General features: G+C 42.0%; 1 protein-coding gene across 1 annotated transcript in view; it reads right to left on the bottom strand.

The window, feature by feature from the left end:
* Nucleotides 1-721: 721 nt before the first annotated feature.
* Nucleotides 722-27856, bottom strand: part of MCM9 (minichromosome maintenance 9 homologous recombination repair factor) — a 78320-nt gene continuing 51185 nt past the window's right edge. Inside the window, exons 8-13 of the mRNA XM_050949472.1 lie at nucleotides 25452-25626; nucleotides 21668-21870; nucleotides 19260-19463; nucleotides 17320-17402; nucleotides 5068-5213; nucleotides 722-2928 (exon numbers count right to left, since the gene is read on the bottom strand). Of these exons, the coding sequence (XP_050805429.1) occupies nucleotides 1308-2928; nucleotides 5068-5213; nucleotides 17320-17402; nucleotides 19260-19463; nucleotides 21668-21870; nucleotides 25452-25626 (2432 nt within the window). The 3' untranslated portion in view covers nucleotides 722-1307. The remainder of the gene's footprint in view (nucleotides 2929-5067; nucleotides 5214-17319; nucleotides 17403-19259; nucleotides 19464-21667; nucleotides 21871-25451; nucleotides 25627-27856) is intronic.

The following is a 27856-nucleotide window of genomic DNA, read 5'->3' as shown; positions in this document are numbered from 1 at the left end:
GGCGGAAGAAGGTGAAGGCTCCAGCTGGGGGTGCGGGATCTGGGATGGGGCTGGGGATGAGGGGGTCTTGGGTGCAGGAGGGGGATCTGGGCTGGGAGGTGGAGCCGAGGGGTTTGGAGTGCAGGAGGAGGCTTCGGGCAGGGCGTGAGACTGAGGGGTTCAGAGTGTGGGAGGGGATGCGGGGTCTGGGAGGGAGTTAGGGTGCAGGAGGTGACTCAGGGCTGGGACAGGAGGTTCGGAGAGTGGGCTCCAGCCAAGCGGCGCTTAACTCAGGTGGCTCCCGGAAGTGGCCGGCATGTCCCTGTGGCACCAAGCTCAGGGGACGCCAGGTGGCTCTGTGTGCTGCCCACCCCTGCCTCTCCCATTGTCTGCAGTCTGAGCCCCTCCCACACCCCAAACCTCAGTTCTGTTGGGTCACAGGCATCAAAATTTTCTTCAACTGGGTTGCCAGAAAAAAAGTTTGAAAACTACTGCTCTATCTTAAGGGGGATTTTCTAGAAGAGAGGTGTAATTATGGGGTAAAAATAGACACTGATGACCCCAGAATGCATACAGAACCCCAGTATGCAGCACAAGCCATCACTGTGTCGTGGACAGATGCAAGCTGCAAGATCCTATTAACAAGTGCCTGGACCAGTGGATACTACTAGTTAAATAAAGAAAGAAAGAAAGCAGGCATACGCAACACATCAAAAGGACAATGGACCACAGTAACCACAGACAGAGCAAAATTCTCTTGATATTGATAACACAGGAATACATATCACAACAGAATGGTATATCACAATATCACTAAATGCATCAAGGAAGAAGGCATGTAAAGGACGAACAAAATATAACTGCACGGTTAGCTTTTGCTTTGCCATCTTGCTAACACTGTCCTCAGAAGATTGGAATAAATGGTCCATGGGACACAAGATCAATTACAATCGTGTGTGGTTTATGAGTTGAATTAAGAAAAAAATGTCAATTAATCCTGCTTCATTTGCAGGTACCACTATACTCTGAATATGATCACAAATCACATGAGTTTTCAAGTTATACCAGGTCAATTGAAACAGTCAACAGATATTATAAACAGTCTTGTAAACTATTAGAGAGGTAAACGTAGCATCTGAACTGTGGTGTATGTCAAATCCTCACCTGCTGTAAATTGACATAGCTCCAATGACTTAAAAGAAATATTTTGATTTATGCCAGCTGAAGTGCTGCCTGAAAGCTTTGGAAATAATTAATATGAGTGATATTGTTTCCCAGTAATATATTGATAATGACAGGTGGATCGGGGCTGGGGAAAGTACTATGGTTTATGACCTTGGGTTTTTCCTAATCTCTTCATCCCAATCAAAATCTAATGTGGCATCGTCTAAATCTGATATTGAGAAGAGAGATTTTCCTGTGACCACATTTTTATTGCTGGCACTCCCCAGTCCAAAACACTTTCTTTTGCTGCTGGTGCTCTCAGAATGGGTCTTCAGAGGCAGTCCCTGGCTTTCCTTGCTGTTGCTGGTGACATTAAGTGATGGTGGATTTTCTGATTTTGATTCAGGAGGTGAAATGAAGGAAAACCTGGCTAGTTTTGCTAATGTGCTGGAGCACACCTTCTTTGTGCTCAGGCCACCAGGCATTTCCTCTCCTTTCCTGCTCTTCTCGGCAGTTGGCGTTAACCCAGCATGGTGTCTGATATCTGAGATCTGTTTGGTCTCTGAGTGTCCAGTTGTAGCTTCTTTGATTTCTCTTTGTAAGGTTTCATTTTGCTGCTGCTCCTTTCTTTTATTATCAAGGGGTCTCTTCTCCAAACTACTGTTTCCTAAACTTATTAGCTTTTTCTGGTGTTTCGCAGGGCGATAACATTCTTCCTCTGGCTGCTCTCCTTCTGCTACAGTTCTCAAAATCCTGTGAGGCGTAAAAACAGCCTCTGATTGTGAGGGAGGCAATTCTGCATTGCTCTTACTTTCAGAAGGATGAACAAATTTTGTCCTCTGTCTGAATGAAAATTTAGCCAGTTTAGCCACTGGAGGTCCTTCACTCTCAATGATTTCTGGCTCATTGTAACCTGTTGCCATTGCTTCCTTCACCGTTTGGTCTTTATTTCTTTTTCTCATGGAAGTTATCTGCTTGTCAGCTACTACCGGCACATTATTCCTACTCCTTCCTATTGCACAAACATTATTCATATCACCTGAAGGAACTTGTGTGTCAGCTGCTGATGGGAAAGACAGTGGAGAAGGAAGGGTGTCTGCTTTGGGGTCTTGTGTACTTGCACAAAAATTGTGAGCTCTCTCTGTGCGCAATCTCTGCCACCTCTTAGAGACCTGTTGTGTCACCACTGAATCAGGCACACTAGCATTTTCTGAGGCTGGATCTTTAATATTTGCCTCAGAATAAAGATTTATATGTCCTTTTGTCCTTTTCTCATCAATACCAGAAACTACATCCTGTCTAGAAGTACCACTGAGATCCACAGTTGCCAGTGACTGTCCCATCCCAGTTTCTCTGCTTTGTCTTGAATCACTTTTTTCTTTAGAACAGGATTTGTCATTCATTGTTTTCAAAGCCAAATTATCTAGAGGTCTCGTGGGGATTAGGGACTGCTGAACACTTTCTTCAGCATTCATGTTGTCATCTACCATGCTGTCAAACCAGGTCAAGCTGCCATCAGCTCTGCTGTCATTGTGTTTACTCAGGTTATTTGTATCTCTGTTTTTACCAGCTGCCTGGCAAGTTGAAGGCTCAAGATGCGTATCAGCTTTACTTCTCCCTTTGACCAAAGAATTTTGCTGTTTGCAGTTATTCCCTTGTTGGTCTGACAGTTCTGTCTGGGACATTTGCTCTGACTGCCCAAAGGTACCATCGCTTAAAGATCCATAAGCAGTATTTTTGCTGGTCTCTCCGGGCTGCAACTGGCATGAATTTTCATTCTGTAATCTGTTGGATGAGGAGGAAAAAATATTTTTACAAGTGAGTAGGTTAATTTTTCATTTATATATATATCTATATACACACACACACACACACACACACGTATGTATATGTGTGTAGAGAGGCTACAAAGGAATCCAGCAGCATAATAGAATCACTATGTTCCACATATAACACTGGCCTTAGTGCAGCAATGTCTAATCTCCTTTTGCTCCTGTATTAAGGAGCAGAATCTGGCCTTCTTATTCATGGTAGGGAGAACTATTTATGGAGTAATGCATTACTTAGCATGAGTAAGGGTGGCAGAATTTGGTCCATACTTATTAAATACTAGCATTTACAACCATATTGGTTCACTCTTGCAAATTGCCTGTGAACTTTGCTCAAACAAAAAGTGGATTTTAGTATGAAAATGTAGACTGTTCCATTTGACAGTGTAATTTATATTTAGTATTATTTACTTAAGTCCTTTTTTCTGCATGTGCATATTCTCTTTCTGGGTTATTCACAATGTGACACACACAGTTAGATTTAGGCAAAAAGGTTACTGTTTTAAAGAGTAGATACATAACGTATCCTGATTATTACCCTGCATCAAGATATACCAACAAGTTCTAGAAGTTAACCAGAGTTATGGTTTTTTATTTCAATTTTTAAAAAATAGGTTTACAGAATCACAAATGCCTGTAGTGCTTATGAGCGATGCACCCTGCAGTGACACTTCCTAGAACTGTGATCTCATCAGATCTCATGCTAAACAGGGTCAAATCTTAGATGAGCGACAGGTGAGGAAAATTTACATGCTGCTTGAAGAAGTGGTTGTTGATGATTGATTCACTTCCCTCAGAGTCACTATGGAACAAATATATTAAGACGCTCTATAGTGCTTGGGGTGAAGCTTTCTGGATGCTCCGTAAAACCAGGTTCTCACCATTTGTGGTTGTTGTTTTCATTCTCATAGCTCATTTCGAAACAACAGGAGTGTTCTGGCCAAATATCAGTCTGGTTAATTGTATTCTGCCTAAACTCACCCATTTTAACAGGAGATACTATTTTTCTTCGCTTCATGTTCTAAATCAGTATTTTTATGCACTAATAACAACAGCTATGTTCCAGCTCAGAAGTGACTGCATTTCAGTGGTGGATAAAATAATTCCTATGTACTACATATGGCTTGCGTATCCTTTGAGACAGCAGATGCTATATAAATGTAAGGCATTTATTCATTATGATGTGGTTTTCTCCAAGGTAGAAAGGATCTTTAAAAAAAAAAAAGCAGCAAAATGATGTGAACTTTTTTTCTACTTTAAAACTTGCTTAGGTCTCTTGGAGCCAGCTCACCTTCAACTTCATTTCAGTTGCTTTTATTGCTCTGTAGGCTTATTGGGAATGTGACTTACTCTGTGTTATAAAACAGAGCTGAACATTTTTCAAGGGAAATTCATATTTTCACAGCTGCTTTTATTCCCTTAATAACATTATTCTTTTATCTTTCTTTAATAAAAACAAGTATGTGTTTCTTATGGAGCTTGCTGTCAGTTCAGGAGACAAAAGTTATTTTTTCTTTAGACTATTATTACTTCACCTCAATAAGTTAAAAGGAGTTTTCTATTATTAAGAACATATAGACTTTCCAAAGATGAAACCAGTGAGCTAAAAGCTGCTGACCATCCAGTGAGAATCTAAAATATTTTCAGTATCAAGAAATATATCAGCCCAAAAAATAATTTTGATCCAGACTTATCACCCATTATCACAAAGAAAGGGATCCAACCAGACAAACATAAAATAACCTTTTTAAAAAAAATAAAGCAAAGCTTGCTGTACTTTAACAAACAGGAATCAAAAAGTTAATAAAATTAACAAAGAGCAACTTTCTGACCTTACTGGAATTAGATTAAATTTATCTGGACGTATGTTGAGAAATCATTAAAATGTTATTTAACCCTCCATAAATTCAATAATCCCAGAATGAAAAATGATCCTATAATGATCTCAGTATGCTCCTTTAAAAATCCCCTGCTTTTTCAACTCCACTGAAGGTCTCTTTCCTAAGTCAGGTTCTATTTTTAGAATCTCTTAGTACAGTTATTGTCAGCAATCCTTTTACTCTATTGAATTCTTTGTTAACCTTCGTATTATCACCTGTCAAGTCTTTTGAATTCTTCATGCAGAAGATTCTGCAGCTCCAGTCGCTCCAGGATGAGTTCACACTGCATTCGATACTGCTCCATTGGGTTTTCTGGAAATGAGGTATGCAGTGCATTGATGCCTCCGAGAAGTGCACCTCCCTGTGCCACCAGAAAAATGGAAACATCTTGGTTACTCAGCATCAGATTTTAACACCAAAGACAGTTTTATCTACAACCGGCCATTGGCTATTTTAGCACTTGATGTGGCAAATACTTACCCAATAACTTTACTCACACAAGTAATTCCATAGAAGTCAATGGGACAACTCACATGGATAATGTTATGTACTTGCATAAGTGTTCGCAAGGTCAGACTCTTTGTTTATTATTATTATTACTTGGATTTACACAAAAAATATAAAGAGAATCTATCTGAGGCCTGAAGAGACAGTTTATTCTTAGGGATTTTTAGTTGATAAAAGTGGATATTAGGAAAGAAGTCCTCTGAATTCCTTATAAAAATTCTAAGTGAGTAACATCTATAACTGACAAGATTGTAATTTTTTCACTTAGGTTATGTCTACACAGGGATACAAAATCCATGACTGGCCCAGGTCAGCTGACTCAGGCTCGTGAGGCTCGGGTTACAGGGCTGAAAAATTGCTGTTTAGATCTTCGGGCTCAGACTGGAGCCTGAGCTCTGGGACCCTATCAGGGTGGAGGGCTGAGCTCCAGCTCCAGCCCAAGCCTGAAAATCTACATAGCAATTTTTAGCCCAGTATCGTGAGCCCCTGAGCCTGAGTCAGCTAACACAGGTCAGCTGCAGCCAGGCCATGGGGCTTTTATCCCTGAGTAAATGTACCCTTAAAGGAGGAAAGGAACCCTGGTTGAATGGTTAAAACACAGGAATGGGAGTTAGAAGATTTGTGGTTTAGGGCTTGTTTATATGAGGAAAATTGACCAGCATAACTATTCCAAATAACTATTCCAGTATAATTTAGCTATTCCATAATAACTCCCCCATGTGGACACTCTATTCTTAAATAAAAGTGACTTTATTTGGAATAATTACTCTGCTTGCTGAGTGCACAAGATGGACCTGCTCTTGGGATGAATCAGGGCTGTGTAGTAAAAGAGGCTGTTGTTTGAAAGACCTCTGCCTCATTTGTTGCAGAAGTTAGAAGGCGTGTAAGAGAAAGGCGGGTGTCATGGTTAAGACAATTGAATGCTGCCCTGGAGAACTGGAGTCTGTCATTTCCTGTGCCAGAGTTCCTATGTGATGCATGGCAAGTCATTTAAACCAAATTTTTCATAGGTGGCCACTAATTGTGTTTTCCTCATTTTCAAATTGCCCAACTTCAAAGTTTGGGGTTTGATTTGTAGAAGTGATGAGCTCTCACAGCTGCAAATAAAGTCACTGAGAGTTGTGCTTTGAACATATAAAGTGCCAAATAATGCCATGTTCTCTGAAAACTCAGCTCTTAGATGTCTCAAATTAGGCACCCAAAATAGTGGATACTTTTGACTTTACTCTTTCTGTGCCTCAGCTCTCTATCTGTAAAATGGGGATAATACCACCCTCTCACCTAACAGGAGTGCTGTGAAAATTAATTAATGTCTGAAACATTCAGATACTAAAGTGATGAGTGCCCTGGAAAATTCCAGGAGGAAATTATTAATTTTGTCTTCAGAGCAGTGTTTGAATAGTGTGCAGTGAATAAGGCTTAGGGCCACAGACTGAACAATGACAATACAACAACATATTGAATAGCTGCTCATTAAGTGAGCACTGTCCAGCCTGCATACTGAATGAAGCATGGGTGCTGTGGAAAAAATATCATGTACTCATATAATTAAAGATGGTATCCTAACGCATATGCACAAGGAGGCCAAGTTAAGACAGCACAGGCCTAACTTCTGAGTGTTGTTGCCTCTATGTGTGTGTGTCTGTGTGTATGGGTGTTATTTTTTGGTTTTGTATAACAGTAAATAGAATGTCACAGGATATAAGGTAACTTCCTCCTAATTTTCATCCTTTGGTCTTGTGCTCAAGCCTCCAAGATACTTGGTTTTCTAGAGTGCCATCTGCAGGATAAGGAATGCCGCACACCCAGCTGCCACATGGCCAGTCCATACGTTCAACACTTCTGATGAGCATTTAGCTCTTTGCTTGATACACATGTAGGCAGAACAAGAAGCAGAGCACCAGAGGTTCTCAATCACTCAAAGGAGTTAGCAGTGCTCCCAACAACTGGAGAACAGCGATGTGCACGTGAAGGTTGAGGAGCTGGGAAAGGAGACTGAAAATGAGAAGTACAAGGGGGAAATCAGAAGCAAGGGAGAGGAGCTGGAGCTGGATAAGGAGTGGAAATCATGGAATGAAAGACAGAAGTAAGAAGGGCAGAGAGCAAACTTTGGAGTAAATCAAGGCTGAGAGTAAAATGTGGGATGGAAAGAAGGACAGGCAAGACAACAGGAGGACACAGAGCAAGGGAACAGAATGAATCAAGAAGCAGAGGTAAGAGGAGGTGGACAAGAAGGCCGACAGGGAATAAGGGAAAAATAAAGGTGGAATAAAGGGTAAGGACAAGGATATAAAAAGAGATGAGAACAAGAGAGGCCAACCAGCCAGTCAGCTGCTCAAGAGGACCAGAAGAAATACATGACTACTGAGCTAAACCCCATGACCCTTGGTTTCATACTGAGTGGTGTATGATATTATAGGAGTTACAAATGCAAGGCTTGATTCTGTCTTTGCAAAGCTGAAAGGTGGCAGCTGCCAGCCCCCTAGAATTATTCAACCACCTGCTTGTTTCCATCACCCTCCCACACTCTAAAAATTGACAGTTGGAGAGAAAATAAGGCGGCTTTTGAGAGAAATTATGTCTCTCACCAAATTCAATGGACAAAAGTGAAGAAACTAAAGGAAATCCCAACAAAACAGGTTGAAAAAGTAAGTAGCAAATGCTGTTGTTAACCAAGAAAAAAAAAAAAGAGGGAAGCAGACAACAAGATACTAAGGAACTATGAACTACTATAATTATAAGCAACTCTAATCATTTCCAGTGATCAGCACACAGAGAGAGAGGTTCAGTACTATGGCGTTGTGGGCTATCTAGGTTCCGAGAGAGACAGAGTGAGAGAGTTAAACCATCTCAGGTACTGAATGAAAAAACAATGTATATTCTTTATTACTTTTTTCCCCAGGAAGGATATTTTTTCTTAAAACAACCTTTTTCTTGTTTGTTTTTTAAAATCTTTTAATAAAAATAAATAAATTACCCCGTTCAAGAAAAAGCTGTTCAAAGGGAAAATTCGCACTTCACAGGTGGTTGAAAACACATGGCCCCCATAGTGGTCCTGAGTTATGCGGTGTGATGGGGCAAGGCCAGACAGTTACAGTAAAGTACTGAGGAACAGGTATGTTAGCCCCAGGCTAAACAAATCCCTAGGACCCTGGTAACCAAATGGCAGTTGCTCCAGGTTAATCAAGGCACCTGGGGCCAATTAAGATCTTTCTAGTAGGCAGTAGAGATAGCTACATTGATTAGAACATCTGCAGCCAATCAAGGCAGGCTAATCAGGGCACCTGGGTTTAAAAAGGAGCTCACTCCAGTCAGGTGGGGAGGAGCCAGAGGAGAGGAAGCGCGTGTGAGGAGCTGGGAGCAAGAGGTGCAAGGAGCTGAGACTGAGAGGGTGTGCTGCTGGAGGATTGAGGAATTATCAGACAATCAAGCATTATCAGACACCAGGAGGAAGGTCCTGTGGTGAGGATAAAGAAGGTGTTTGGAGGAGGCCATGGGGAAGTAGCCCAGGGAGTTGTAGCTGTCATGCAGCTGTTACAGGAGGCACTATACACAGCTGCGATCCACAGGGCCCTGGGCTGGAACCCGGAGAAGAGGGCGGGCTCGGGTTCCCACCAAACCTCGCAACTCCTGATCAGACACAGGAGGAGTTGACCCAGACTGTGGGTTACCTGAGGGGAAGATCACTGAGGTGAGCAAATCCGCCAATAAGCACAGGACCCACCAAAGTAAAGGAGGAACTTTGTCACAGCGGGTATCCGGCATATTGGGGTAATTATGAAAAGCATACCAGCTAATGTCAAGCCCAATCCTGCAATCCTTCAGGCAAAACTCCCACTGACACCCACTAGACAGATGCTAATTATGCATTTCAGAACCCCTCAGTCGATCACACCATAAGGCTATGCATAAATAAGAGTAATATACAATTATGAAACAATAACTTTACTTCCTTTCTGCACTCTGACTGGATCAAAATTTGAGTGTAATGTGTATATTAATTTGAGTCTGTTATTTCATCAAATTGCAAAAAAAAAAAAGGAGGTAATTCAAGATGGTCTTGTATATACAAAACTGTGTGCAAGATTTTTAACAGTACTGATTTAAAACCAGTCTCCTGCCAAATTCTAATCTGGTTAGTTATATCCTGTCTCCCTAACTTCTCACTGCAGTTTCATTTGAAAACGTTATTCTACATCACTTCTTAACTTACCTTTTGTGTAATGTTGCTGCATGCTGCTAAAAAGCAGATCTGTTCCAACCCCACTTGTGGCTGCATTTCAGTAATCTTTCTACGCTGTATAGGGTCAGATTCTGTAGGTCTTGAAGTAGCAAAATTCCATTTGAAGCAATTGTGGGGTACATTTTCAAAGGCACAAGTGGCAATTACTCACCTAACTCACATTAAAAGTCAGTGGCAGGTCACAGATGCCTAAGTGCCATTTGTGCCTTTGGATATCTACCTTTCTGAGGTTTGTCTGAGAAAAGACAGCAGGATCACAGCCATAGCCTATAAATTGGAATCAGTTACGGGTCTGGTTCTGTTCAATATCTTCATCAATTATTTAGATAATGGCATAGAGAGTACACTAATAAAGTCTGTGGATGATTGTCATAAACAGATAGCTAAGGGTTAATGTCTCTTCCACCTGAAGCACCTGACCAGAGGACCAATCAGGAAACCGGATTTTTTCAACTCTGGGTGGAGGGAGTTTGTGTCTGAGTCTTTTGTCTGTCTTCCTGCTTTCTCTGAGCTTTGGAGAAGTAGTTTCTACTTTCTAGTCTTCTGTTTCTAAGTGTAAGGACAAAGAGATCAGATAGTAAGTTAGATGGTTTCTTTTCTTTGGTATTTGCATGAATATAAGTGCTGGAGTGCTTTGATTTGTATTCTTTTGAATAAGGCTGTTTATTCAATATTCTTTTAAGCAATCGACCCTGTATTGTATCATCTTAATACAGAGAGACCATTTGTATGTATTTTTCTTTCTTTTTATATAAAGCTTTCTTTTAAGACCTGTTGGAGTTTTTCTTTACTTCAGGGAAATTGAGTCTGTACTCACCAGGGAATTGGTGGGAGGAAGAAATCAAGGGGAGATCTGTGTGTTGGATTGCTAGCCTGATTTTGCATTCCCTCTGGGGGAATAGGAAAGTACTTTTGTTTCCAGGACTGGGAACAGAGAGGGGGGAAGGGAAAAAGGATTATTTCCCTTTGTTGTGAGACTCAAGGGATTTGGGTCTTGGGGTCCCCAGGGAAGGTTTTTCAGGGGGACCAGAGTGCCCCAAAACACTCTAATTTTTTGGGTGGTGGCAGCAAGTACCAGGTCCAAGCTGGTAACTAAGCTTGGAGGTTTTCATGCTAACCCCCATATTTTGGACGCTAAGGTCCAAATCTGGGACTAAGGTTATGATATGGTGTAGCAGTGGTGGGATATAGACAGAATCCAGAAGCCAGTAGGAATATTATATTTTTCTTTTCTCTGCTAAGGGCTTTTTAGCAGAGAGAGAAACAGTTGGTTTTAAAAGGGAACCAGAGAGAATTTTTTTTTCTGCTCTCTCTGGCAGTTTGTGGCTTGCATGTTAAGCAAGAAGCCATTACCAGACTGTTAAGGGTCTTTTGTCATGCAATAGCCCTCCCATTAGGAGGCAAGTTCCAGCACTATATGCATGCAAATAAAGTGGTTTTTCAGGTTTACTTAACATTGAAGATTAGCTAAAGGCACTGTTGCTAGGCAGACTTCAGGAGGCAACAGAGCCTGCAGTGCAGAAGATAAACACCGGAGGGCACCCCAACACAAGAAAACAGGAACCATGACTTCTAAGGCAAAAATTGAGGCCGAAGAGCAATTCAAAGAAGCTGAACACAGGCGACAACTGGAAATAAAACAAAAAGAGATGGAGATGAAAGAAAAGGAAGAAAGCATCAAACTGGCAGCCTTCCAAAGAGAACAGGCAGCCCAAGAGGCAGCACACAAAAGAAAACTAGAAGAAGAAGAGGTGGCCTACCGAAGGAAACAAGCAGAAGAAGAGGCGGCCCACCGCCGAGACATGGAAAAACACCAAAAAGAAATGGAAAAACACCAAAAAGAAATGGAAAAAACAACAAAAAGAGAATGAAGAGAAGGAAAAACAGAGAAAACACGAACTGGAGTTGGCAAAAGCTGGGCTGCATGTGCCAGCCAACCCTAACAACCCGGCGCCATTATTGCTCCACAGCACAGAAAATTTCCCACCTACAAGGCAGGGGATGACACCGAGGCCTTCTTGGAAAATTTTGAAAGAGCCTGTCTTGGGTACAGCATTCCCGAAGACCAGTACATGGTAGAATTGAGGTCACAGCTCAGTGGACCTTTAGCAGAGGTGGCAGCTGAAATGCCTAAGCAGCAAATGAATGACTATAAACTTTTTCAAACCAAGGCCAGATACAGAATGGGGATAACCCCAGATCATGCCCGTCGGCGTTTCAGAACCCAAAAGTGGAAACCAGAGGTGTCATTTCCCAAACATGCCTACTACATTGCAAAAAACTATGAGGCCTGGATAACAGGAAACAACATTCAAACCTTGGAAGAACTGCACCTCCTCATACAAATGGAGCAGTTCTTGGATGGTGTTCCTGAAGACATCACACGGTACATACAAGATGGAAATCCCAAAGATATCGCTGAGGCGGGGGAGATTGGAGCCAAATGGATGGAACTGGCAGAAAGCAAGAAAGCTACTGTCAAGGGGAACGATTACCCCAGGGGGCACACAGACCATAAACCCTACAACCGAGGACAGCCAAAGACCCCACATACCACCCAAGTAAAGCCACAGATACCCTACCCTTCAACCTCACCAGTCTCCAGTAACTCACCTCGGCCCAGTGACCCATCAGATGGAAGATGCTTTAAGTGTAATGAACTGGAACATATCAAGGCCAACTGTCCAAAGAACACCATGCGAGTGCAATTCATTACACCACCATCACACCAAAGATCCCCAGGCCCGGATGCCTCTCAAATACCCTTGGAGCGAAGGGAAAATTTGAGAGTGGGTGGAAAGAAGGTTACTGCGTGGAGAGACACGGGGGCACAAGTGTCAGCTATCCACCAATCCTTCGTTGACCCCAAATTCATCAACCCAAAGGCCAAAGTTACAGTTTACCCCTTCATGTCACAAGCTGTAGACTTGCCTACAGCTCAACTGCCTGTCCAGTACAAAGGCTGGTCAGGAATGTGGACTTTTGCAGTCTATGACAATTATCCTATCCCCATGCTACTGGGGGAAGACTTGGCCAACCAGGTGAAGCAGGCCAAGAGAGTGGGAATGGTTACACGTAGCCAAACCAGGCAAGCTTCCAGACCCATTCCTGTTCCTGAGCCGTTTGTCAGTTTACAGTCCAGGGAGATGATGCTGAGTGGCCTGACGGTGTCTACTACGACGGGAAAAAAGACGGTGGCGTGGAAGAGGTGAACCTCTCAACCACCCTGGAACGTCTGCAGCGGCGACAAATCAAGGAGCTGTGCACTAGCTTCGCCCCATTGTTCTCAGCCACCCCAGGACGGACTGAACGGGCATACCACTCCATTGATACAGGTAATGCTCACCCAATCAGAACCCCACCCTACCGAGTGTCTCCTCATGCCCAAGCTGCTATAGAACGGGAGATCCAGAACATGCTACAGATGGGTATAATCCGCCCATCTACCAGTGCATGGGCATCTCCAGTGGTTCTGGTACCCAAACCAGATGGGGAAATACGCTTTTGCGTGGACTACCGTAAGCTAAATGCGGTAACTCGTCCGGACAACTATCCAATGCCACGCACCGATGAGCTATTGGAAAAGTTGGGACGTGCCCAGTTCATCTCTACAATAGACTTAACTAAGGGGTACTGGCAAGTACCGCTAGATGAACCTGCCAAGGAGAGGTGAGCATTCGTCACCCATGCGGGGGTGTATGAATTCAATGTCCTTCCTTTCGGCCTTCGAAATGCACCCGCCACCTTCCAGAGGCTGGTAGATGGTCTACTAGCTGGACTGGGAGAATTTGCAGTTGCCTACCTCGATGATGTGGCCATTTTTTCAGACTCCTGGCCCGAACACCTACTACACCTGGAAAAGGTCTTTGAGCGCATCAGGCAGGCAGGACTAACTGTTAAGGCCAAAAAGTGTCAAATAGGCCAAAACAGAGTGACTTACCTGGGGCACCAGGTGGGTCGAGGAACCATAAACCCCCTACAGGCCAAGGTGGATGCTATCCAAAAGTGGCCTGTCCCACGGTCCAAGAAGCAGGTCCAATCCTTCTTAGGCTTGGCCGGATACTACAGGCGATTTGTACCACACTACAGCCAAATCGCTGCCCCACTGACCGACCTAACCAAAAAGACCCAGCCAAATGCAGTTAAGTGGACTGATGAGTGTCAAAAGGCCTTTACCCAACTTAAGGCAACGCTCATGTCTGACCCTGTGCTCAGGGCCCCGGACTTTGACAAGCCATTCCTAGTAACCACGGATGCATCTGAGCGTGGTATAGGAGCAGTGCTCATGCAGGAAGCAACAGATCACAACTTCCATCCTGTCGTGTTTCTCAGCAAGAAACTGTCTGAGAGGGAAAGTCACTGGTCAGTCAGTGAAAAGGAATGCTATGCCATTGTGTACGCCCTGGAAAAGCTACGCCCATATGTTTGGGGATGGCGGTTCCAACTACAAACTGACCATGCTGCACTAAAGTGGCTTCATACTGCCAAGGGGAACAACAAGAAACTTCTTCGTTGGAGTTTAGCTCTCCAAGATTTTGATTTTGAAATTCAACACATCACAGGAGCTTCTAACAAAGTAGCTGATGCACTCTCCCGTGAGAGTTTCCCAGAATTCAGTAGTTAAAAAGTGTTCTTAAAATGTAGAAGTCTGTTAGTTATATACTTAGTAGTATATGTAAAGGTGCATGTGTTGTAGTAATCTGTTTATTTTAAAGCTCTAGAAGGAAATCGCCGCCAGTGAGCTTCCCCACTGTCTGCAATTTGGGGGGCGTGTCATAAACAGATAGCTAAGGGTTAATGTCTCTTCCACCTGAAGCACCTGACCAGAGGACCAATCAGGAAACCGGATTTTTTCAACTCTGGGTGGAGGGAGTTTGTGTCTGAGTCTTTTGTCTGTCTTCCTGCTTTCTCTGAGCTTTGGAGAAGTAGTTTCTACTTTCTAGTCTTCTGTTTCTAAGTGTAAGGACAAAGAGATCAGATAGTAAGTTCTATGGTTTCTTTTCTTTGGTATTTGCATGAATATAAGTGCTGGAGTGCTTTGATTTGTATTCTTTTGAATAAGGCTGTTTATTCAATATTCTTTTAAGCAATCGACCCTGTATTGTATCATCTTAATACAGAGAGACCATTTGTATGTATTTTTCTTTCTTTTTATATAAAGCTTTCTTTTAAGACCTGTTGGAGTTTTTCTTTACTTCAGGGAAATTGAGTCTGTACTCACCAGGGAATTGGTGGGAGGAAGAAATCAAGGGGAGATCTGTGTGTTGGATTGCTAGTCTGATTTTGCATTCCCTCTGGGGGAATAGGAAAGTACTTTTGTTTCCAGGACTGGGAACAGAGAGGGGGGAAGGGAAAAAGGATTATTTCCCTTTGTTGTGAGACTCAAGGGATTTGGGTCTTGGGGTCCCCAGGGAAGGTTTTTCAGGGGGACCAGAGTGCCCCAAAACACTCTAATTTTTTGGGTGGTGGCAGCAAGTACCAGGTCCAAGCTGGTAACTAAGCTTGGAGGTTTTCATGCTAACCCCCACACTTAGTCCTGCCCGGAGTGCAGGGAACTAGACTAGAAGACCTCGGGAGGTTCCTTCCAGTCCTATGATACTATGAAAATGCTTTGAGGTCCTTCTGCTTGAAACGTGCTACATAAAACGTATCATCGTTTGCATATATGGTTTCTCATAGTCATGAGATACCAACCTGTACAAGAAAACGGGAAATGTATTAGATCAGACCAATGGTGCAAGAGACAGTCTCCGATAGAGCCAATATCATATACATCAGATGAGGGTGCTAAAACCCCCCACAGATAATTTGGGGATAACCTGCTCCTAGGGGATGTTTCTTCCTAGCTTCTGTTAGTAGCTAGATTATACCCTTAACCCCAAGGATTCATATCCTTTCAACATATATCCTATCTGGCGTAAGCTCTTGGCCTGAATGATATCTTTTGACAATGAGTTCCAGGGGTTAGTTACGCATTGTGTTAAAAATATTTCCTTTTATTGGTTTTAAGTCTGTTGCCTTTCATTTTAATTGAATGTCCCCTTGATTTTGTATTATGAGAAATGATAAACAGGAGTGCTCAGTTACATTCTCTATACCATTCATTATTCTGCAAAATTTTATTGTGTTCCCTTCTCATTCATCTCCTATCTGAACTAAACACTGTGAACTATCATGTACTTTTCGTGAAATAGGCAAGAATGTTGAGAAATAGCAAGAGGGTCCACATCATCTCCTCCCTGCTCGAAAATCAATGTTTCTTTGTTGAGATTGGTGGTCAGAAGAGCTGATGATGTACTCAGCAGAGTGGATTACCCCACGATTCAGTGCTATCACCCTTGCTGTTTAATGTCTACACAAATGACCAAGCAGAATCCCCTCATGTGCGCAGATTCATTTATGCTGATGTTCTTTGAATTGCTGCTCAACCAGAAAGATTTTTAGATACTGAGCGCGTTTTAACTGGCTCTCTGAGTGTGCCTGGAAAGTACTATTGCACATGGTTTCTATATGCCAACTCCAGCAAGACACAAGTGTGTACCTTCCACCTGAAATACCATCAGGTCAAGTAAAACTTCCAGATATTGTGGGATGGTACAATCCTTGAGCACTATGAATATCTAGTGTACCTTGGGTCACATTAGACTGAATATTGACATTCAAAGAGCACGTAAAGAAGCTGCAAAAGAAAGTGAACTCCTAACACTGTATACTCCAGAAACTGGCCAGCATAAAATGGGGAGCTGTTCCAAAAACACTCTGTCTCAGTCTGTGTCACTCCACTGCAGAATACTGTACATCCATATAGTCTATCTTAGGCCATGCACACAAAACTGATATTGAACTCAGTCAATCCTGTAGGATCATCACAGGCACTTTGAAACCAACTCCCATGCTGTCACTATATTGCCTCACATAAATTGCACCAATATTTGTAAGATGGGATGTCTTCAGTAAAAACAAGAAACAAAAACAGGTGCATGTATCAAGACATCCACTGTTTGGACACATTCCACCACACAAGAGACTGAAGTCCAAAAAAAGCTTCGCCCTTGAAAATCCCTTACCCCAAAATCCCACTGTGGAAGGCTACGGAGTAACAAAATGGCAGGAAATGCCGATGCTCTGGGAGAACATGGTTCTTTAGAACAACTTCCCCCAGGGACTGACTTCAAACAAAAACAATGATGTACTCCAAATGGAGTGAGAGCTGGGGTGGCAAACATGGTGACAATATGACAAAATGGAAGATGAGAAATGCTGCAAATATGAATGTGGAGACCCTAGGCAAATACTTGAATACTGCTCGGTGCAGTGCTACCTGTCCTCCCAAAGAACTATTTGATATAAGCAACACTACCACGTTTTGGCTACAATTTTGGAGTGACAAACTGTAATGATGACTAAATGTTCCGGGCCTGATTCTCATTTATGCTAAGTCCTTTTACACTGCTCTGGCACCTTTCTAAAACTTTTTCAAAACTCCATTTTTTTTTTTTTTTGGTTCTCACATATAATAGCTAATGTCTAACTGAAAAAATACATCCATCCATCTATGATAACACAGTTTCTCAATTCAATTATATTTCAATGTCTGAATATTAAAATGGATTGTTCTCCAAGGAGATGGAGACAGTTATACATAGTAGTCTCCTTAAATGAATTAAATCATAGAGCATGGGATTGTAGTAGTGTCATTTCCTATAAGAAAGCTTACCTGCATGGACGATTCCATCACTGAGACCACTGTCACAGCATCTTCCAAAGTTACAGTGTCCCTAAACATCAATCGAGCATGGGCTAGCAAAAATAAATGAGCATTAAAAAAAAATGTTGTTGAAGTTGAAAAGCATTTGTTTGTATTAGCAACCAGAGGCTAACAAATTCAGGCCTGATTCTGAAAACATTTATGCATGTGTTTAACTTTAAGCATAAAAATAGTCCCATTGACTTCACTGTCATAAGTGTCTGCAGAATTGGGAAAACTTAAACTCTCCTTATTAGAAATGAAGTGTGTCTTCTGGATTAGAGATTCAATAACAATTTGAAGGAATTGGAAGGAAAAAAAGCAAAAGACTATATTTAAACAACTGTAAGGTGTTGAGATACCATGATGATAAATGTGGTATAAAATAATATTTATCTATCCAAATGTATTGATAGCAACACAATCTAACAAAAAGAAGGACATTTAAAATTAAAGCTAACCTTTCATTCTGCGTGACAAAAGACATGATTTAAGCAATTGTCCACACTTTGCATTTCCTTCCTTTTGTTGGTCTCTGTCACAGCCTTAATGTTATTTAAACGTGTTTTTTCCATATTATTTTTTTTCTCCTGCTTCACTTCCCATAATCACCATTACCCAAAATAGAATAAATTTTATGAATAGATATAACGCAAATAATTCTCCATACTATGCCATTCTGATTGGTTGTGTAATTATGCTGATGAACAGTTATTTTTAAGCAAGAAAAATGGTACTTTTGTATAACACTTTGAAAATATAAAATGCTGGTTAAGACCCCAATCATGCAAATGCATACTTATGTAAAATACTTTATAACATGAATAGCATCAAAGTATCTGCAGGATAAAGGCTTTAAATGATAGGAAAGTTTACAAAACAAAAACAAAAACAATCCCTTTCTTCCCTCCTCCCTCCCTCTACACACAGACAAAGAAATTCAAATAGGAACAACTGACTAATAAAAAAGAGATATCTTTGACAAAATAAAACATCACTCTGGGCTGAAATTTGTTATACAAAGTTACTGTATGTTCTTTTAAATTCATTTTTAAAAACCATTAAGCCATTTTAAAGGACAGAAGAGCACTACCCTAGATATTTCACCCTTCCTTTATTTTTTTGTTCTTAAAACTCAAATGCAGTTTTGCTTTTAAAGTGAAATTTCATAACACATTAGTACACAATGTGGACAGCATTCTTGGTATTTAAAATGAAATAAATGAAATAAATGAAATGTTTGTTTTTAGTAACATTATGGGATGATAAGGGCCAAATCCTTACACCCTTCTTATGTCTTCCTCAGGAAATAATCCCTCTGGCTTCAGAATGAGCAGGAGTGGTGTGTGTTTGAAATGTCCCAGAGTGGACCCAAAATTAAAGAAATAAACCCTGAGACAGGCATTAAGTAAAAACCATATGATTTATGTAATCCTTTACTTTTTTAGAGTGCTGTGCAAATATTAACTAATTAATCAATTCACATTTCGTGCTTAAAAATCTCTGCCTAGAAATATATTTACACAATTAGCTACAATGGACATATGCAGTTTTATTATATTTATAAAGGAGCCAATCACTGTGGGCTCATTGGGATAACTGACATCACGTGCCAAGTGTTTGCAGTATTGGGTCCTTAAATATCATTGCTCATTTCCCTTTAACTTCTTTACACTGGTTTAATTTTTTGGGGGGAGAAATATAATAAATTAAAATTCAAACTAGTTTTGTATATCTAAAACCCCCACAAAACCTATAGGTTCACTAATGCTAAAACTCAAGGAGGTTCATCCATCCCTAGTTTAGCTGGAAGGTCACTACTTAACCTATGAACTATAATTGCACTTTTAACGTGTCCATTAAAAAAAAAAAAAGGTTGGGCAGAAAAACAAAAACTGCCATGTGCTCACCTTCTGCTAAGCGTATCAAACTCTCTAATAAGCGAATGGTAGTTCGGGCAGCATTTCTGCAATCACTCTGCCGCTGCATCTGGTAATAACGCACAAGAATAAGGTTGCTCTCATCAGACAATTTTGGCTGTAGATTCTTTATTAGACAAAAGTAGGTCTTCATCTTTTCCATGCTCCAGAGGTTTTCTGATTTGCTTGGGCATCCTGCGTAACAAGTGCTCAATCAATAACTTCAAAACAATGACAGAGATAAAACGGGAGTACTTGTGAGACTAATAAATGTATTTGAGTGTAAGCTTTTGTGGGCTACAGCCCACTTCATCGGATGCATGCAGTGGAAAACACAGTAGGAAGATATATGTATACACACACTCTAACGAGAGTGATCAGTTAAGGTGAGCTATTACCAGCAGGATAGAAGAGAACTTTTTGTAGTGGGAATCAAAATGGTTCATTTGCAGCAGCTGACAAGAAGGTGTGAGGAACAGTGTGTGTGCGTGCGTGTGTGTGTGTGTGTGCGTGTGTGTGTGCATGAATAAACATGGGTAAATAGTTTTACTTTGTGTAATGACCCATCCACTCCCAGTGTTTCCTAAAGATTCCTGTTAAATGAATGAATGAATGTAAAATGAGGTTTTATTACATTTTGAGCAGAAAGGGACTATCATTCTCTTAGCTCAGCTATGATTTGGCCAGATTCCAGAGTGGGTTATTACATTCTATCTGTTGGGATTCCCTCCAAGACCTTTTCCACTCAGCTTATCCAAAACACCTTGTCCAGCATGTCACTCAGGTTCTATATCCTAGCTCCTAATATCTATACTTCTTTAATTGAATTGATTTGGACATCACAGGGTCCATGTAAGAACCAACTGCTTTGCAGATTGTGTAAGGACTCATTGCTGATGTCCTCACCTTAAGATATTTCAAGCTTATCAGTTCAAGGTGTTCACGCTTACCTAGCCCCAAAACACCATCTCCAGTCCACAACCCGTCACATCCTTGTTTACAGTTTAACCTTGCACTCAGATCAAGCTACATGCAAGTTACTCATGACCAGCATGATCTAAGCCTACACTACCTACCTAATTTCCCTGCTGTTTAAACTGCTCATGTTCTGCTGAAAGTTCTTGCCCTGAACTGTTTTGTAACATTGTTGTGTTTCACCCCAGGCTCCAACATCCAATCCTGCTTCTAATAAAGTCAACAGCAAAGCTCCCATCAATTTAAATGGGAGTAAGATCAGGCTCACTGTTCATCAGCTTGTTTAGTCTGTAAAACATCCAGGTATCTTTGAGATGAAAAGTGCCACATAAATATATGATTATTTCCTCTAGCTACCTTACATATTTGATAGGGCCAATCACTATGTGCCAGATGTGGCACAGGTGTGCACTGGAGAAGAGAGTGCAAGAAGATTTTCCTCACCTTTTTACTTTATTATTAATTATTATTATTACTGTAGCACCTCAGAACTTTAGGCATGGACCTGGACCTCATTGTGCAAGACAAAAAGACAGTCTTTCCCTCAAAGACCTTACAGTCTTAAGTATAAAACAAGAGACACAACTGATGGTACAGACACATGGGGAGTATAAGGAAACAAGAGAGAATATTGTCTAAATGGACCAGACAGGGTAGAGGAAGAGGGGCAACAAACAAATCGAGTGAACAATTAGAGGGCAGCAAATGCCATGTTAGTTCCACTTTTACTTTGTAGGGTATGTTAGGTAGTAGGGGATCAGCTAAATGGAAAGGGAAGAGAAGCGGGTGTGGAGGACATGGTAGAAGGAACAGGCATGGAGTGAGACTGATTGAAATTTGTCACCATCTGACAGGTGTTTAGTAATCTAGGTCAGGCGTTCTCAATCTTTTTCATTCTGAGGCCCCTCACAACATGCTATAAAAACTCCACAACCCGCCTGTGCCACAACAACGCATTTTCTGCATATAAAAGTCAGCATTGGCGTTAGGGGGTAGCAAGCAGGGCAACTGCCTTGGACCCCACGCGACCTGCAAAACTAAGTTGCCCAGGCTTCAGCTTAAGTCCCAGGTGGCAGGGCTCAGGGTCCCAGGCTTCAGCCCCGCACAACAGGGCTTCAGCTTTTTGGCCCCCAGCAAGTCTAACACTGATCCTGCCCATGGCCCCCCGGGATGCCCCGGACCCCTGGTTGAGAACCACTGATCTAAGTGACAGGGATTGGTGGTCTCAGTCCTATTCCTAATGGACAGGCAACCACATCACAACCAGCACAGCCGGCACCGTGCATGAATTCAAGGATCGAATGAAAATAAACTGAACTACCCTTTCAGTCACTGAAGTGGTCATTCCAAAACTGGGCTGTAGAACATTTGGGAAAGATCAGTGCGGAGAAGAAGCTTTATATACATTCAAAGACTATTTTTACCTTTGTTTTCCAATATGAAAGAAGAAATTATGCGATCCCAGTCTTCATTTCTTGTATCTAGCAATACTAAGACCAGGTCAAATCTGCTCAGTAGAGGACTGCCAAGGGCTATGTTCACGGAGATTGATTCATTAGGGTCATACTGGCCTTTTGGATTTGTTGCTGCTAATATAGTGGTTCTTGTGTTCAGCTTGCACACTAAGCTAAAGACAAAGATGATGTACATCACTATTCCATGTAACTGGATATAGAAAATAATTTTTGAGTAAAATATATAAAATCATATTTTATGTTTACATAGCACCATTCATAAAATCATAGAATCATTGGTTTGACACAATTTGTTCTTGACAAATCTATGCTGTCTGTTACTTATCATCTTATTATCTTCTAGGTGTCTGCAAATTGATTGCTTAATTAATCTTTTCAGGTGTTGAAGTTAAGTTGACTGGTTTGTAATTCCCTGGGTTATCCTTATTCCTCTTTTTATAGATTGGTACTGTACATGCCCCTTTCCAGTTCTCTGGAATCTCACTCATCTTCCATGACTTTTCAAAGATAATTGCTAATGGCTCAGATATCTCAATTCAGGGTTAAAAAAAAGAAATATCTATATATCTATATGCTGTTCCTATGGCTAAGCATTTTACATATTTTTCTACAGGGAAAAAAGTATTTTCTCTTTGAATCATGTTATCTTGGCTCCTGTGTTTTTAGTTGCAGTGAGACACCTTTGTCCCAGTAGTCACAGCACAATTCTTTCAATTAAGGCAACAGAAGAGTTATTCTAAATTTGGTTTATCACCAGGCTATTTCCAGTCGGCTCCAGGCAAGCTGCTACCTCATGTCCAGAACCTGAATGTAGGTTAGAGCCAATAATCTTAGCTTTCCAATTTACAGTACACACCACAAGAAAAGAGTGTTGGCTCCCAGCCAGTATAAAGAGAGATTAAATGCACAAAGCAACAGGAACTTCTCTATGTAATGGTATAATTATTTAAAAATTCCTAAGTAAATACAGTCCTTTTTAAAGCATGTGACCTGAAGCTTTGCGTGCTGAGAGCAAAACTGTGTTCTAAGTTCCCATCTACAAAACAAAATCATCTCTATCAGGGGATCCAGTTAAAGCATGGATCCATTTTACAAAACAGACTGAACTAAACCATAGCAAGTCCAAGTCATTAGCATGGTTCAAGTACAATGGGAGTTCCCATCCATACTGCTGGGATAAGTCGTCAGGACAATAGGACTTGTAATGGCACACTTTCAACCTTGCACATTTGTTGTAGGCAACATCCTCATGAGCGGATACTTGGCATACTGGGGATATTGCATGGTTCTACTTTATTAAAGTTGCTCACATAAAAATAGCATAAAAACGTAAATATGGAGAAAAAGTTGAAAACAGATTCAATGTGAAGTCATTGGATTAAGTAAATACCATTCTAAAGAGTGTAATTGTTTAGGTTGACTGGGCAGTTGTGTCTGCGTAAGGTTAATGTAAAGTGGGACTTGCCTCTAGTGAACTGTGCCCACACACTTCTGAGGTGATTTTCCCCGTCTGCACGGTAAGTAGTTGCAATTATGCTGAAAAGAACTATGAGCTGAGCTGTAAGCTCCAGCATGGGTACAGGTTAAACCAAAAGGGAGGTGGTTAGCAGAAATCCACAACCAGGACCAAGGCAATGTTTAGCAATTCAGTAACTCAGAGAAGGTTAGTGCACCAGATGGTGAAGCAGGTGTGTTGGCTTGCTTTTGTAAATAGAATGAGATCAGTGGCTTACTTGGCTAATTTCTTGTAGCCTTTGTGGAAGAAGCAAGTCCTGAGGAGGGATTTAACTGAGGAGAAGCCATTCAGCATACAGCAGTGTGGGAAAAAACCCTGGAATGGTTGTGGAAGAAACGGATGAATAGGGTCTCAAAGCTGTTGTCATTCGCTGAGTTGTGGGGTGCAGGAAAAACTAAAAAGAGACAGGGGCAAATAAGGAGAGAGGGACAGAGCGTAAAGTGCCTGGACGGGGGGATAGCTTGAATTTGATGTGTGTGGAAAAGGGAGAGTCAGTGGAGATATTCAAAATAGGGAGTTGGTTTGAAAGGTCAAGAAGATGTGGATATCAGGATGCCAAAGAGGAGGAGATTATGGCAATCAACACAGGAGACGATTTGGGCCTGAACAAGAGTTGTGTGTGACTGGACAGGAAGACAAGGTTTGATTTCAAATATATGTTATGCAGGAAAAAACAGCAAGATATTGGACACAGCCTAGATGTAAAGGGAAAGGGAGGAATTAAAGACTCCCAGGTTCCAAGCATCAGTGACAGGGAGAATGGTGGTACATTCATCAGTGACAGAGAATGGGAGGAAAGTTTTGGATGAAAGACAGGAGACCAGATTATCGGTGCAGTGGCTCTACGCCTTCATAAGCCAGGCCATTTGTATGCAAGTACCTAAATTTAGGGTTTAAGAACCTAACTTCAGGCACCCAGGTTTGACTTTTTTCTTTTTTCTTTTTTTTTTTGCATATAGTGTGCTGGCACCAGAATCTACAAAGGAGATCAATTGGTGCCAACCGCTCAGATAGCAAGGTGACTTAATTGCAAGGTCATTCTCCAAATTTAACTCCTCAAGCTCCCTGCAGTCCTCAGATTCTGAGGTAAATGTACTCTTTCAGTATGTCTGCATGTTTTGTCAAACAATGGTATTTTCTACATAGCTAAGAATTTACTGCCTCATAAACCAGCTAACGGATTTTAATTATGTAAACAACTCATTTATGAGTGGGCTCTTTAAGAAGACCTACTTCCTTAACCTCAAGTTCTGGATAAGATAGGATAATAGCAGGACCTGAGGAGGCAGCAATAAAGGTGGCTTAAAACCAGCTTTGTATCTCCCCACCCCTCCAAGGTTGAGGACAGCTATGGGCCAATTCAGTCCCTTGTGTAATTTAGAGCAGCCTCAAAAATGCTCTAACATACACAGGCAGCCACAACACCCTTGAAGTCTTTCTGCTGGATCAAGATCACTGGAATGCAAAGTGCCCTAGGCCAACCTCCTCCCACCCTTGACACATCTGAACTGGAGAGAGGGTGGGATAGAACTGGCTATGCTGGCTCTATCCCAGCCAGAGATTCTGCTACTTTAGGGAAATCTCCAGCTCTTCTATTAGGGAGGATGTCAGTCTCCTCTGTGGACAGACTGAGGATTTGGCCAGTAGCTTCACTTGCCACAGAATTAAAAAATCCAAGTTTTCAGAAGTAGCATATACCATTTTCCCTTCACAAGTCAGTGGCCGGTAGTCTCTTTCATGAGATGGGCCACCATATAAAAATGAGCAGCCCGGGAATTGCTCCTTCTTCTTTCGCTGCTTGACTAATTATTTGCCATTCATGTAGGGAAAAGAAAAAAGTGTTTTCAGTCCTGGCTTCTGAACTGCAACTCACATTTTAAAAAATGCCTCACTCCCCACAGTACCCCCGAGCCCACCACTCTCCAAAACACTCTTCTTGACGTGCCCTCTCTATATGCAATGGCCAGATTTCCCAAAGATGATGCAGGGGATCCAAAAGTATTTTATTCATATGCATCCATTGGTCCATTTCACCCTCCTTTGAAATTTTGACTCATAGTCTAAGAGTATCTTTTAAAACAAAGATGTATAGTACAGTATAGGAAAGATTTAAATTGATCAGAGTGGCAAATCTAGATCTAACATTCATTTTAATATTTCGGAATTCAGGGGAAAGATATTTTGTTATTTCATCACATGCATTTAAATGCCACTTACCCCGCCTTAGCTACACTGATGGTTTGTTGCTCCATTGCTTCATGTATGCTGGTTCTGTCATGTTCCTTGATGCTATTAAATTCATCAATACAACAAAGACCTCCATCTGCAAGCACGAGTGCTCCAGCTTCCAAATTCCATTCTCCAGAATCCTTCACTGCAGTTACTGTCAAACCTGAAGAATATTTATTTCAATTCAGTCTTTTTCAAAAATGTGTGTGTGCATTTGAGTGAAAGGGGGGATTAAATACACGGGCTAGTGCCAGGAAGAGAGAATGCAGGCAATGTGCAAGCTTCAATGCAGAGCTCTGCTAAAGCACCTCAATTCAGACCTACTGGTATGACATCCCATCTATTATAGTCCAGGTAATGGTCTGTGGAGCAAAATCTGCCAAGCATGCCAAATTTTGAAGTGATGATTTTATGATATGAACAAATTTACACAAGGAACCAAGATTGAGAGGACTAAACTCGTTGAGTCAAGCAAACTCAATGATATTAGCAAAGTTATACCAGGAATACATCTGACCCACTATCAACACTTAAAGCATATATAAACCTCAAAAGGTCATGCAATAAACTCTGCAAAATAAAAATATTTTAACATATCTTTTAACAGAGACCCCTTCCCCAGTTCACGAAACAGAAGTGACAGACTAAATTTCGAACTTGTTCTGACAGAGTTTCTCTTTGATTTTTGGATTCATTTGAACATTAAATTTAAAGTGAAACCTGAGACTGGAAATGCATGGGAACTAAAACCAAAGAAAAAGTTCCCCAAAGCATCTGCAAATGGAAACTGCTGATTGTGACACTGCTGTAATTAAGCCTCATAGCTCTGAGTGCATGAAGAGTTTTAACTGCTGCCTGACATGTTTCTTGTTTACATACCAAGACTATTCAATTTTCACTTTCTCCAGTGAGTCAGTTTTTTTCTCCGATACAGTAGTTAGTTCTGAAGAGGAGGTAACCTTAGGACAATGGTACTAGTAGGTATTTATGTAACATAAGGGGATTTGGGATTGCAACTATAACTACTAGAATGGCCATCTATGCTTAAACATATGCAACTCCCCTTCTCCCCTTCCCTGATCTCTCTTCTATCTGTTACCTCTTCTGTCTAGTTCCCCTGCTTTTTCACTCTCAAGCTCTTTTTTCTTTACTCCATCACTGCCTGAATCACAGATCGCCCTATGACCCACACTCCATAGCTCCTAAAGATGTTATGGAGTGCTAGGGCCACATCCAGTCCAAAGATCCTCCTGGTAGGACTGCAATGGGCACAAAGACCTTAACGGAGCACTGGAACCAGAAATCGCAACCTTTTGGCTGGTGCACAGTTCTTGTCAGTGCAATACTGTACTCCCAGTAGTCAGTGAAGAGTCAATGAAAATCGAAATCTCTTACTGACATATGTTTTTTAGGGAGATTCGCTATGATGAACCCTAGTTCTCTTGGGTTTTAGTTCACCGTTCTAACTGCAGGACAACGTAGGCAGTACATCACCTTGCTGGTTTAAATAGCAGAATTACAAAAACCAAAATAAATTCTAGCACTGTGATAAATAGGTATAGAACAGGAGTGGGCAAACTACGGGCCCATGGGCCACATCCGGCCCATCAGATCATTTAATTCAGCCCTCAGCTCCTGCCGGGGAACAGGGTCGTGGGTTTACCCCACTACAGCGCTCCAGCTGGGGAGCGAGGTTGGGGGCCTGCCCCCCCTCCCCGTGAGGCTCCCAGGAAGCAGCTGGCATGACCTCCCTCCGGATGCTATGTAGCACATGGAGGTGTGGCCAGGTGGCTCTGTGCGCTGCCCCATCCGCAGGTGCCACCCCCACAGCTCCCATTGGCCAGGAACCGCAATCAATGGGAGTTGCGGGGGTAGTGCCTGTGGACAGGACAGCATGCAGAGGCACCTGACCGCACCTCAGAGCAGGAGTGGAAACATGCTTCTGGGAGCTGCTTGCAGTAAGTGCTGCCCGGAGCCTGCACCCCTGAGCCCCCCTGCGCTCAATCCCCTGGCATAGCTCTGATCCCAATCCCACCATTGAAACCCCTCGATCCCTGCCCAGGGCCCCCTCTTCTACCCCAAACCCATCCCCAACCCCACCCCAGAGCCCACACCCCCCTCCATGCTGCAACAGCCTGCCCCATCCCTGTTCCCCCTCCTGCCCTTTGAACCCATTGGTCCCAGCCTGGAGCCCCCTCCTGTACCCCAAACCCCTCATCCCCAGCTCCACACCAGAGCCCTCACCCCTCTGCCTCCAACCCACAGCCCCCCCTCACACCCTGAACTCATTTCTGGCCCCACCCTAGAGCCTGCACCCCCAGCCAGAGCCCTCATCCCCTTCCGCACCCTATCTCCAATTTCGTGAGCATTCATGGCCCGCCATACAATTTCCA

The sequence above is a fragment of the Gopherus flavomarginatus genome, chromosome 4 (genome assembly GCF_025201925.1).
Source record: "Gopherus flavomarginatus isolate rGopFla2 chromosome 4, rGopFla2.mat.asm, whole genome shotgun sequence".
NCBI lineage: Eukaryota > Metazoa > Chordata > Testudines > Testudinidae > Gopherus > Gopherus flavomarginatus.
This window is presented reverse-complemented; position numbering and strand designations above follow the sequence as displayed.